Source organism: Cryptococcus depauperatus, chromosome 3, assembly GCF_001720195.1.
Source record: "Cryptococcus depauperatus CBS 7841 chromosome 3, complete sequence".
Lineage (NCBI taxonomy): Eukaryota > Fungi > Basidiomycota > Tremellomycetes > Tremellales > Cryptococcaceae > Cryptococcus > Cryptococcus depauperatus.
Window position 1 is genome coordinate 952,725 of NC_089470.1, and position 12,589 is coordinate 965,313.

Here is a 12,589-nt window from a genome sequence, read left to right on the forward strand (position 1 = left end):
ATGTCTGCCCAAGAGAACAGCCTGGAAAAGTGTCAGGATGATGGGAAAGGAAAGGTCAGTTGAGCTGAGGATATTGTGTATACCGAGGAGGCGGTGTAGCTGAATGACCGCCGTAGAACCGAAGATACGAGTATTCATCATTCATAGACCCCCAGAAAATGAATGCAAATAGCTGCCTTCTATTCCTATTACACACTTTTCACCCAAGCCAGTCTCGTCCGAAGGCCATCAACTCGAAACCCAACACCCAACCCAAGTCTTAACAGCGTATCTCAAAACTGTTTTTGTCCTTTACAGGCCAATTTTTGAAGCCATGGCCCACATTCACAACACACTTGCAAATGCTGACCAAGATTTGTAGTGCTACTGAGGAAAACACTGAAAAAAGCCTCCAGACACTTTTCTTTGATCAAATTTCTCGATGCATCTCGGGACAAAGCTTTTGATTCTTTAAGCTTCGAGCACCAAATCGATCTTGTTGAACCCAGTATTTCGATTAAAAGATTCACAAATTGACAGAATATTTGCATACCTTTTTTCTGCTGCCAACAAAAGATGAGAAACCAAGGATAGGCACATGTACGCTGCTGGCTACCAGTACCGATACTATGTCGAAGATACACCTCTCCTTTATCACTCATGACTTCTTTCAAGCTCCATCGACGGAGCCCATCGTTCAAATAAACAACTACCGACAAGACATGCTGGCCCACAACAATCTTTATCTGCGTTCTATCTGGCAGCTTTGAATATTGACATTTTCCATATATCCTCCACAGTGTATCCTTCAACCCACAACCTCCGATGTCTAATCCACCTTACCATCATCACAGAATGCCTCAGGGCTCTCGAGATCTATACCCCTCCAATGATGAAAGCCAAGATACAGAACTGCACGAATGAAGCTTTTCGGCAGAAATTTCACATGGCTTATATAGCCAAGGCTATGCCAACCAAAGCTCGGTAAGTACACCTTGTCCATACAGGCAGACCTGGATAACTCAAACTCACCTTGAAGTGGCGTCCCATTGGAGTTATATATATTCCGACGTCTCAGTAGTCTGGCGGTTAGTTCCCTCCTATGGGCCAACAACCACCCTGTGAAGATGGCCGGACGGGTCAGTCTCCTGCCTCCAGTAATTTGACTGCTGAGGAGCCTGAGCGTTGGAGGAAGCAAGATGTGAGAGAAAAGGTCGGAGACGAATGGGTTTGTGTAGTAAATGAAACTAAAAGTTTATTGGTAGCTGAAAGATTGAGAGAACGAAGTAAGTTGATTTGGTCATGTTGTGTTTTGCGTCAAGCAGCCTCCTCACAAGTATTTTGCTTTGCAAGAGAGGAAGGACTGTTACAAGCATACTGGGGAACGGGAAAAACGTCGAGAGTCAGACAGCGGGAAACAGAGCTGTAATCAAAATATAACGACAAACTCTTACTGGTCTCAACCCAACCCGAATGAAGCAACAGGAGCGCAACATAGCATGTAATTTGGAAATTCGTCGGCTCGTACTTTGGGTTTAAATCCAGATGCCCCTGTACGTTCAGATTGGATTCCACCGGGGTCTGATGATGAATTGTACCAACAGGTGTGGCTTGATTTCGTCAAAGATGTTTATCATCCAAAGACTTGGAGTACTCGGACGCAGACCATCCTTCTGGACCGTCTGGATAAGAGAGTGAAGGAGTATGTCATCCCTGTCAAGACGCTTCCCGTCGTGCGCATGGCTGACCCAAGACAGCGAGTGTAGAGGAGAATGATCACAATTTGGATGGGTACTCTGAGCTCTGAATTGAAAGCATTGGGACGAGGTTTCGCTTGGATGGATGTAGCTGGAATAGAAGACAGCTATCAAGATCCATTCTCTGGGGTCTATCCACAGTCCTTTCTTATATCTTGAGGCTTTTACGGCAGTCAACCAACTATATCACTTCCAAGGCATATACGATGTCCTCAGCTCGACTGACCTTTCCCTCTCTGTCCTCCTGACATTATCATATAGCCTGATGATCTACAAGATCCAAAGACAGCGCTTGAGACGAATTTGCCAAAGCTGTCATCTTTTACTTAATATTCTTCAATTTTTCAATCTTATAGTGCAAATTGACTGTTGTCAAGCTGAAGCTCATACGCTATGAGAAACTAGGTAGGCATTTCACTCCATGTCCAGTTATTACTTGTCCTGCAAAGTGCAGTTTTCTGATTATAACAGATATACCCAAAAGATGTATGATGATTATAGACGATATGGCTAGTTGTGCTTGCGTTTCCCTGTATAAATGTTGATTAAACGACTCCGTTTAGAATCCCTTTCCAAACTTCATCCAAACCCTCTCTAACTTTCCATCTTCTCTCATTGTGGTTATCTTCAGCTAACCACTCTTCCACTATTCCTTCTTCTCTGTCCACAGCGCTGTCCAAAATGTTTACTCGCCCTCTGCCTTCAAGCGCAAGGGCAGCCCATCCAACCAACATCATCCCTGGCGGTCTCTCATCCACTTCTCTCAAAGCTTCTTCAATCTTGTCCAATGTTGACAGAATGACTCGTTGGTCAGGAGAAGACGCACGCTCAATGACGGCAATGGGCAAGTAGCCAGGAAAAGGGGCGCCATCGCGTCTTGATAATGTGGACGAAGTAAGTACGGAAATAATCTGTGTGATGCGCGCAACACCCATGAGTATCACTAGCGATCTTGATTTAACGTATCCAGGCAGTTGAACGGCTTTTCCTTGTCGTCCCACGCCGGTACACAGTACGAGAGATTCTGCGACACCACGCTGTGTGACAGGTATACCCATCATCAGGGGAGCAGCAAGGGCTGAAGAGATACCAGGTATGACGGTGGACTCAAACCCGTGCTCTCGAAAGTATAGTACCTCTTCACCACCTCGTCCATAGACAAATGGATCTCCCTGCTTGAGTCTCACGACAGTCTCACCTTTTCTTGCTCCTTCCAAGGCGAGAAGCATCATCTCATTCTGAGCGCCTTCAGCGTTACCCGGAAACTTCTTGGCAATATGAAGCTGGGTGGTGGAAGGGATAAGAGCAAGAATTTCAGAGGGGACGAGTTTGTCTGACAAGATGAGCGTGGCCTTTTTGAGCGCTTGATGGGCCGCCATGGTGAGAAGACCGGGATGTCCAGGCCCGGAACCAACGAGGAGAATACGACCTGTTGATTCTTGTTGGCCTCTAATCTCTTCACTGTGATGGGACAAGTTGTCACCCTGCTTTTGATCCCACAGCTCTAGAGCCTTGTCCATTTCTTCTTCAGTCATGGCAGCTAAATGCTCAAACGAGTAATACTCGCTCATCTGGTAAACCCATCTCATTCTCGTAAGTTGTTGGTCTTCATCAGACATTTCCGGTTTTTTCTCCAAGAATGGTTTACATGACCCTGTACGTGATAGAGAAAGAGAAGAGATTTGTGGAACGGGCGAATTGAGCGGCGAGTAGTCATCCTCGCTCAATCGAGACGGAAACACCTTTGCCTTTGCCTTTGCACGCAATTTTCCAATGTTGTCCACTGCCTTGCCCACATCTTTACCCAATCTGGCAACAATCTCCCTTTTCACTCTTCCGCTCATCCTGCATCCCTGTCCGTTTGTCGTCACCGCAACGACCAAGTTTCCCCCTTGGTCGCCTCCGCCAGTTCCAGGGAAGCGATGCGTAGAGGGGAACGTAAAGGTGGACAGTTGGGGATAATCAGATATGTTGATGGGTATACGAAAAGATATGGCGAGATGGTGGATCAAACTTGCCGATGTAACCTGACGGCGTTCTGGAGTAGATATAAGGGTGTCGGTGACACAGATGAGAGCTGGTGCATAGGTGAGAAGGACATCCCTCCAATCTCTCTCTGTATCAGGCAGCGAGCACTGCGTGTACGACACTTTGCCTGCTTCCGCAAGCTCTTGTACCTGCCTTGACGCTGCCGAAACAGGCACTCTCCCCAATATCGTCACATTAGCCTTTGCTTCCAGAAATGTCGAGGCGCGAGTGGCCGCCAGTCTGTTTGACCCAACAACCAAAACCGGAAGGCTTGCAGGGTAAAACGTAAGCGGCAGAGCCGGGCCACTGCCATCCCTCTCTTGTCCAACCCTCGAGATAGGTTGGAACGCGGTCGCAGTGGTTGGCGGAGCAGACCGACCTAACACAATCGACCTGCCAAAACACAAGGACACCGCGGTAAACACTGTCACCATCAGCATATCCATTGACCCTCTGCACCCTAACCCAACATCAGCATGGCGTCAACTCTTTCCAACCTACCCTCCGACGACATCCTCCACAGTCCTACCAAGCCACCTAAAAAACCCAGCCATTCCATCCATGTCCTACCACGCAGAACCAAACACCCTGTCAAGACACCCGCCAAAACAACTCTCCAGCTTGCTCCAGCATAATCTAATTCGACATACCGCCTCATCGCATCTACCAAAAGTTAGCCGTCGGCCTGGACGTCTAAAGTGGAGGTCAAACTGACCCAACCCTATTGCCACATTCCCAAACGCCGCTATGCCGATGGCCCATTTTGGATGAGCCTTGAAAATGACAGCCATTTTAAAACAAAGAGGTGAAAATTTATTCAACTGTTGGTGCTTTTTATATGTATGAGCTGTTTTTTTCTGGGTTTTTTTTTATTTAATTTAATTTTATTGCGAATTTTTGCGAATTTTCGGCGATTACGAAAATTCGGACAAAATTCAAACCTCAACGGAACCAATTTTCAGAATTCCCAATTCTCAGTTTTCTTCCCTTCCAAGCGTATCAAAAAATGCTGGCATATTATACGTCAGTGGCTAATAGCATAGGCGGCGTTTGCCGTCTGCCACGTGGCGGGTCAGTATGCCTCCACTCGCTCCTGCTGCTCATACTGGTTTCGGCGGTCACCGTCGGTTCACTTTTCAACGCTCTCTACTTTTACTATCCATCTTTCAACAAGCTCAATCCACCCAGCCTGGGAAAGAATCCATTCTTTGAGCTGGGAGATGTAGAGGAGCACAACAATCAAGTGGAAGCAAAGCTGAAGCAGTGCGCTGAATGGGGTCTCTTGCGCAACACGTCAGAACCGCTGCCAAGGTTGAGCGAACAGGAAGAAGGAGAGCTCATTGCTCGAGGATGTGGGACGAACGAGACGACCGTGGTGATTCTGTCCTCAGCGTGGTTCACGATAACTTACACTGGAGCGGTAATGACTGGCGAAGTGGTGTATGCCCAATCAGTCATCTCGACTCTCAATGCCAACCATTATTCCTACCTCTTTTCCTCGCTCGGCTATGACAATCACGATATGAGAAAGACGGTGGAGTGGTGGCACAAGTATAGGGATAACGTGCGGATGGTGATGGCGGATCCAGAGCAGATTGACGTTTGTTGGAATATGGATTGGCAAAAATGTCTCAAGACAACGGGAAATGAGAATGGCATTCCGGCATGGAAGATACTAGGCTTTTGGTACTGGGATGAGTGAGTGTTTTGATGATGGCCAGTGTTTAGCTGATAGGACGGCTAGTCCCGGAAATGTCCTCGGCGCGGATTTCACGCTGTCGCCTTCTCCACACAATCCCAACCATCTTCTTTCATACTCTATCGAGCCCGTCTGCCGTCAACTGTCGTCCCTCCTTCCTTCTGATCGTGCTCATCCTTCTCAGGCTTACCTCTTGGCTAAACAAATGCATTACCTCGACAACTCGTCACTCTTTTCTTGGACGTTGATTGCGTTGAAAGGGTTAGAGGAAACGTTTGGTATAAAGGTTGTAGGAGGGATAAGGGAGGATGATGAGGAAACGAAGAAAGAGTTTGAGAAGCTTGGACTTAAGAACTTGGGAGAGCTGGATCAAATGGAATTTTATCGTCAGATTGCAAGGAGTTTTGTCCTCGTCGGCGTCGGTCGACCCAGAATATCGCCTAGCCCATGGGACGCGCTCTGCGTCGGCGTACCTGTACGTTTTGCAGGTTGTTGTCACTTGGCTAACAAACGATTCAGTTTATTAATCCCATCCTCACATGGGATGAACATGATCCTGACAATCGCACAAAGTGGCATGCGCAACAATGGCGTATGACGGATCTTGAGCCTCCATACGTTTACCATGTCCCAGCTCACAACATCGCTGCATTCTATGCTGCTGTGAAAGCAGCTCGGGAGAATCCGATAGAGAGTTATATTCCAAAATACATGCAATGGGACTTTGTGATGAGGCGAATGGGAGAGGTCCTCGAGGACGATTGGAGAGGTAGGGCGGAAAAGCTGTTGGAGGAGTGGTTGAAGAATGGGGGAAGGGTAAGTTTTGTCCCGCCAGACTTTATACTGACCCGTCGATTAGACATTTCTGTTGTAAATCTTGAAAGTTACAGTCTTGGCATAATTTACTCCACAATCTGCCGTGGGTGTCATCTCACTTCATGATCTAATGTCGCTGTCATCTTGGGTTTGTATTTTAGACGTTTATAATTCATTGCCTATACAGCTATTATATTGCTCCTTGTTAATGCATAGTGTGTCAACACGATCCTGGGGTTGTCTGACACGACCTCAAGTGCTGGCCATAAACGATGAGCTACATCAAGCATCAACATGATGATAGTCGTGAAGACCAAGCAACCATCTCGACGCAACGCTATGACAGACCAGTTCCTGAAGCCTGCCATCGACCATGGGTGCATGAAATCAGCAATGCATACTCGTATTTCTATTAATCCTGACAAGATGTTATTCAAATCAGTCACCTCCCAGCCCGCATCTCTCCCTGCCCTACTCGCCTCGGCAGAACCAGTCTGATGCTCACTTACGAGCGTCTGTCAGGACTTGAGTTGGGACGAGATTGTCTTCGTTGAAAAGTATGTAGTTGGAACAGAAGATAACTATTCAGATTCATTCTCTAGAAATCTATCAGCAACAGTCCTTCTTTATACCTCCTCACCTTCTACCATCGTCACTCTACACTATTCCCTCCCCATACACCATCTCAACTCTCCTCACCTTTCTCTCTCCATGATCCTGGCAGCGTCCCACTTATCGGAGTTGGAACACTCTTAAATTTAGGAATCTTTTTAAGCACAGGTGTAGGAGACCGCACGGCCGGGTCCTGCTCATGGTTTTCGGTGATAGGCGTTGTCGTGTTGGCCATAGAAGAGATGGCATTCATCACTGGCGAGGCTAGTCCATATATAATAGGCGATGTCGCTGTTCCTAAGCCACTTTTATTCGCGCTTGCCATTACCGAGGCCGACCGGCTTTGACCACTGCCGAATGATAGCCCTTCACCCGACAAATTCAATCTTCTCTTTCGTTCTCGCTCAATTAATAATGCTTCATTCAAAAGGCTGGAACTTTGGTGCACAGGAGCAGGAACAGAAGTCGGCGAAACGTTCGCAGGGAGCGAAGAATTGGGAGTAGCGTCAAACTGGACAGGTGTTTGACTTTCTTGACCACGAGCTGGAATGGTCTCAGTGTCACCCGAGGTTATCTGTTCGCCCGAAAACTTTGATCCGTCGTCAACAGGTGGAGTGTTTGGCGTGGAAGCCACATTTCTCCTTGCTTTGCCTGGCTGACTTGTACTCTTCCTCACTCCCAGCTTTCCAAGAGGCAACGACATTCTTCCAATCGCTCTGTTCTTGACGCCTGGATCGAAATGGTCATCATTTCCAGATGGGAGAGGAACCGCCGTCATCTGTTGACGGGCCAGAGCAGCTTTACGGGCTGCTAATGCTGCCTCAGGAGGGACAAAAGCCGATGCAGCGCAAAGTGGGACGCCGCGTTGATCGTATCTGGTGTACCAGTCAGCTTGTTTACGTAGGCATCCGTGGGAAAACCCACTCATCATAGATTTCCTCGCCAATCAGTTCTTCCAACACATCTTCCAACGTAATAACACCCAAGGGAGCGCCTTCAAGCCCTTCAAAGAAATTCTCAACTGCCAGACTACTCATCTGCGCGTCAGCTGGGACTGTCTGTTCGAGCTGAGTCAACTTAGCGACATGAGCAAGAGAAGAGACCTTTCTGCTTTCCTTGGTGGGCTTCTCTTGAGAGACAGATAGAGCCGACGCCTTGATGTTTTCGGCTTCGGTTGTCACTGTCAGAGAAGAGGATGGCGAAATGGTAGAAGATTCTGATCCGGGTGAGGTTTGGGGACGAATAGATGATTTCATTTTCTCGCCCTTTTCCAGATCTGTCGCTTGATCCTCTTCGCTGTCTTCGTCACTGCTCTTGCCATGGCCAATTTCTGCGACTTTCCGCAAAAACCTCTTCCGTAGACCACCGGCGGCAGCGGTCATGATGGATCGAGTATCCTCTTCCTCAGCAGCGATGGTGGAAGGAGGAGGAAGACGCGAACGGCAGGAGACGATGGCCATGTGGGAACGACCTTCTTGAAAGACATTGAGCATGTGGGTCAGAGGCTCATCGGCTGAGACTGTGGGAATGGTGTTGATAGGGATGGAAGCTAATGGCGTAGCATCTATTCAACTTTAGAGCATGCCAGACATATAGGTAAGAAATATACCCTCAGGATCCAACAAGACACACGACTTGACGAGAAGACATCCGAGGACCTTCTTCACCATCTTCTTCTCGCCTGTGCCCATTTCCGGCTTTGCCAAGTTGATATCCGGTACTTGGACCATCTGGTAGACGGGTATCCTGGAATGGCCGCTCTTGACCACTATGCCCAAGGTTTCGTAATCCAGTTTTGTCTCAATGGGTAGCATAAATACCTGCTCTATCGGGGTCATTGCTTCCTTGACTGTCTTTCGGGCGAGGTCAAGAGCGCCTTGCGTGATTTGCACAGTATCAAAATCAAGGTCGCCGCCGCCTTCAGCGCCTGCTGCGTGCATTTTAATTAACTCGCGCAGCTCTGACCGGCGGTAAATGATGCCATGGTGAGCACCTAGGATATACTCGAGAAGCTTAGCAATGGGCCAGGCAAGAGGATAGGCCAGGTAAATCAAACATCGCACTGGAATGGCCATGCGTGCACCGATGAGCAAGCCATAACGGGAGCACACGGATTGAGGTATAATTTCCGCAAAGCTAGATTCATCAGCCAAGCAGCGCACTGGGATACGTACATGACGACAAGGGCAGTGGAAATGACCACTGCAGGAATGCCTCCTCCCAGCACACCGTCCATGACGACTGGAAGTGCCTCGTTCACAATCATGTTGCCGAGGATAAGCGTGGTAAGCAACAGATGCGAGTCCTTCCTCACTGGCATAATCAGGCGGGCATATTTTTGCTGCTTTGGTGTGCCCGAAATCGCCAGCACTTGCAGCTGCGTTGGGTCAACGGAAAAGTAACCCAGAGTGAGTCCCGCAAACATTCCCGACAATGCGACTAACAATGGGACCATGCATACTTCCACGATGCCTGACTTGTCGAGGTGGCGTTTGGCGAGGGCATGAGTGGCATCGTTACCAGTGAGCCAACTGTAGAGACGTACCACTCCCGTCCACAGAGGTGTTGATTTCGCTGGTGCATATGAGGTGACTAGGCCACTTTCTGTCGCCGCTGCCATAGGAAGCAGCAGTAGGAGTAGCGTTCCTGATAGGAGGAGATTAAGGCAGCATGATAGTGATCTTGAATCGTTTTGCTGCATTATAAAGATGAAATGTAAAAAGATAAATAAAGTGAAACCAGGCTGGACAGTCTGTAAATAGTACAAAGAATAGGCACGCATAAGAAGCGCCTAACCAATCGGTCATATCCACCCTTTTAACGCGCCTTCTTTTTGTTGCTCTGTTTTGACTCTTTCTCTTCCTTTTTTACTATCAAAACCCGCCATAATGGCCACGCCTCGCAAGTCACATCGCAAGTCGCATTCAACCCCAGCAATCGTTAATGGAACATCCGTCGACTCACTGCATGGGCTGGCAGGGATGGTAGATGAGCGAAGACGCGAACGAGAGGCTGGTCGCCAGGAGAAGAGGGCGAGAGGGGATGGGACGGTGGAAGAGCTTCTGGCAGACGCAAATTCACTCAGAAGCTCGCCAAAGAGACGATTTGCTGCTCTGAGTGAACTCCAGCATCGTTTGGTGAAGGCTTGTAATCAAGCGGATGCCACCGCATTGCAGCACATACTTTCCCATCAGCGTACGTCCATTGCCAGGTTGCTCGACTGACCTGTTGACAGCGCACTCGACCCTGTTCAATCTAATGTCGAGGCATATCTCGACCCTTGCTCTGCGCTCATCTCACTCGTCCATGTTACCAGGTGACAGTCTGGCGGTACAGCTGGTTCCTGAGTTGCAAGTAGCAGCAGAGATCTTGCAGGGGCTATGTCTGCTCAGTCACAGCTGCAAAGAGGACATAGGGAATGAGTGGATCTTGGAAGTAGGGTTTTTGCCTGTTTGCATGTGCAGTACTGATCATTGTCGCAGATGTTTATCGATCTGCTCCTCCTTCTTCGTTCACAAACGGCTCTTTCAATACCTCCTTCTCCAACTCAAGACACTGCTCCTCAGAAAGCAATTGCATACACCCTTCTCGAACTTTTTTTCTGCATCATGGTTGACTCTCCCCGCAATGCAAAGATGTTTGAAAAGTTGTCTGGGCTGGAAGCTGTCGTAAAATGTTTGAAAGGGTCCAGTGTCGGAAAAGATGTGAGGTGAGTGTGTAACCCTGATGCGAACCAAAGCCAACAAACAACAGAATGAAGTGCATCGAGTTTCTCTATTTCTATTTGTTACCAGAACAATCAACTTTGTCTGATTCAAACTCCAACCTCAACGTCAGCGCCGAAATCAGTAACGCACGGTTTGCTTCAAACGCTTTCTATCCTCCAAGCTCTCCTCAGTTCCCAGCATCACTTTTTTCACTTTCTTCCGGGCTCCCAAGATCTAGTACCAACTCACTGGTCATCTCTGGATCCACCCATCCCAGCGATACCTATTTATGACACTAATGTGTAGCAGCAACCAAATTTGATACAATAATTATCTAGCCCTTTATCGCAACTATCAGTGTATTTGTTTGTATATTTGTTGTGCAGTGGTACTTTCCCGGGATTCTTACCGCGGAATTCTAGAGAGCATTCTGCGAGATAGAGTTGACATCTCATGGTGTAGTCGAAATACAGGCCAAGGGAGTACAAGCTGTACAAGACATCATTCTCAAAGATTTCTCTGTAGTCTCTCTTCTGTATATATAATACATTCGGTACTCAACAATGCCAACATAGACAAAGCAGCAATACACCTGTTTAGGTGAGAGACCGCATCGATACCTCAACCATTAACTGTAGATGTTTTGCTCTATCTTTCTGATTTTTCTGGCTATTTGATTTCGAGCACCACACTGTCAGAACCTTGGAATTATGACATGGAATATAGGCAATAAATAATAATGCAACGTAGATTGCATTATTGTGACCTTTTGGTACAGAGCGTGGATCTTAATTATTGGTAATATTCATGACACACATGTATGTATATCTGGTCGTTCATTTACATTATTGAGAATCCAGGAATTGTCCTCATTGATCTTAATGAAACAGGCCTCTCTATCTTGCGAATCACAGTCACGCCTGACAAAGATAGTCGGCGTGATATTCATCTTATAGAGGTATCAACAGCTCATTGGATCTTTCTCTATTCTGCCCTCAAAATCGCTACGGATGATCAGAGCTGGACGTTGTTGAGACGAAACACATATCAATTACATATAATTTCAAAAGCGGCTATTTGCTACGCAGTTCTACAGTCAAAGGAGCAGCCAATAATCGAACAAACTATGTGTCCTTAGATGGATTCACCGACTATGCTTGATCTGGTATGCTCATACAACACTCCCTTACAGTTGAGGTAGTCTTGAGTCATCTCATATAGTATAATGAATATCTTTGAACTTGATGTGACTTTCTGTATGTTGGTACAAGAGACAGATGGTTTTAGCCGTTACTTCGTGGAACGGACAAAAATCGTCTGCATTGACAAGCAAGACTCAGATCTTTTTGGAGGAGTCTCAGACAACGACTTCAATAGACATCACGGTGAATAGAGGGGCCAAATTGTAGAGTCAAACAATTTGGCATGTTGTGAAGGAACACTTGTTCAGAGACAACAGAACCTCTCCCCTTTCATCAAAAGACAGACAATTCGCAAAAATCTCGCATTCGTGACCCATGTAGTAAACTCCTTCCCATTTGTCGGTTTTCGTGATCTCCTTTTCTTGTTCTAGTCTCTTAATATTCAGAAACAGCATCTCTACTGCAATCTTCATCTCGCCCTCAATGCTTTTGACAAGTGGACTGATAATACATTTTGGATGAGAGTAGAGTGGATGATCGTTTGGGAGTGGTTCAGGATCTATAACGTCCAGAGCGTCCCCGAAAAGGTGATTTTTTGCTAGATACTCCAGTAAATCATCTTGTATTGACCGTTAGCAGAGTTGTATCCTGTTAGCATGAAAAACCTACCCGATAGAATAAGAGTACGTAGCCCAACATTGACAACAATTACACCCTTGGGAAGCATAGCTAGATTCAACTCGTTAATTGTTGATTTTTGGAAATGCCTGGCCCAACCCAGTACTAATCAAGCTTTTCCTTGTCCAAGAAATACTGTATTTCAAGAGTATTTGGCAGACTAGTCACCAA

General features: G+C 47.1%; 6 protein-coding genes across 6 annotated transcripts; 2 read left to right on the top strand and 4 right to left on the bottom strand.

The window, feature by feature from the left end:
* Nucleotides 1–2,281: 2,281 nt before the first annotated feature.
* On the bottom strand, nt 2,282–4,555 carry L203_102626 (uroporphyrinogen-III C-methyltransferase; the record flags this gene model as incomplete). The annotated part of the gene is made up of 3 exons (XM_066212048.1): nt 2,282–4,224; nt 4,266–4,427; nt 4,480–4,555. 3 exons carry the CDS (start codon nt 4,553–4,555, stop codon nt 2,282–2,284), a joined length of 2,181 nt encoding a protein of 726 aa, XP_066068145.1.
* A 215-nt stretch (nt 4,556–4,770) lies between these two features.
* L203_102627 (uncharacterized protein) lies at nt 4,771–6,337 on the top strand (the record flags this gene model as incomplete). The annotated part of the gene is made up of 4 exons (XM_066212049.1): nt 4,771–5,462; nt 5,509–5,938; nt 5,983–6,279; nt 6,323–6,337. 4 exons carry the CDS (start codon nt 4,771–4,773, stop codon nt 6,335–6,337), a joined length of 1,434 nt encoding a protein of 477 aa, XP_066068146.1.
* Nucleotides 6,338–6,870: 533 nt separating this feature from the next.
* On the bottom strand, nt 6,871–8,831 carry L203_102628 (uncharacterized protein; the record flags this gene model as incomplete). Its single annotated transcript, XM_066212050.1, has 5 exons — nt 6,871–6,877; nt 6,920–6,936; nt 7,058–7,766; nt 7,816–8,455; nt 8,501–8,831. 5 exons carry the CDS (start codon nt 8,829–8,831, stop codon nt 6,871–6,873), a joined length of 1,704 nt encoding a protein of 567 aa, XP_066068147.1.
* Nucleotides 8,832–8,941: 110 nt separating this feature from the next.
* On the bottom strand, nt 8,942–9,592 carry L203_102629 (uncharacterized protein; the record flags this gene model as incomplete). Its single annotated transcript, XM_066212051.1, has 1 exon — nt 8,942–9,592. One exon carries the CDS (start codon nt 9,590–9,592, stop codon nt 8,942–8,944), a length of 651 nt encoding a protein of 216 aa, XP_066068148.1.
* Nucleotides 9,593–9,779: 187 nt separating this feature from the next.
* L203_102630 (uncharacterized protein) lies at nt 9,780–10,891 on the top strand (the record flags this gene model as incomplete). Its single annotated transcript, XM_066212052.1, has 4 exons — nt 9,780–10,086; nt 10,208–10,326; nt 10,374–10,600; nt 10,645–10,891. The coding sequence occupies 4 exons, from the start codon at nt 9,780–9,782 to the stop codon at nt 10,889–10,891; spliced, it is 900 nt and encodes a 299-aa protein (XP_066068149.1).
* A 1,118-nt stretch (nt 10,892–12,009) lies between these two features.
* Nucleotides 12,010–12,467, bottom strand: L203_102631 (uncharacterized protein; the record flags this gene model as incomplete). The annotated part of the gene is made up of 2 exons (XM_066212053.1): nt 12,010–12,359; nt 12,410–12,467. The coding sequence occupies 2 exons, from the start codon at nt 12,465–12,467 to the stop codon at nt 12,010–12,012; spliced, it is 408 nt and encodes a 135-aa protein (XP_066068150.1).
* Nucleotides 12,468–12,589: the final 122 nt, after the last annotated feature.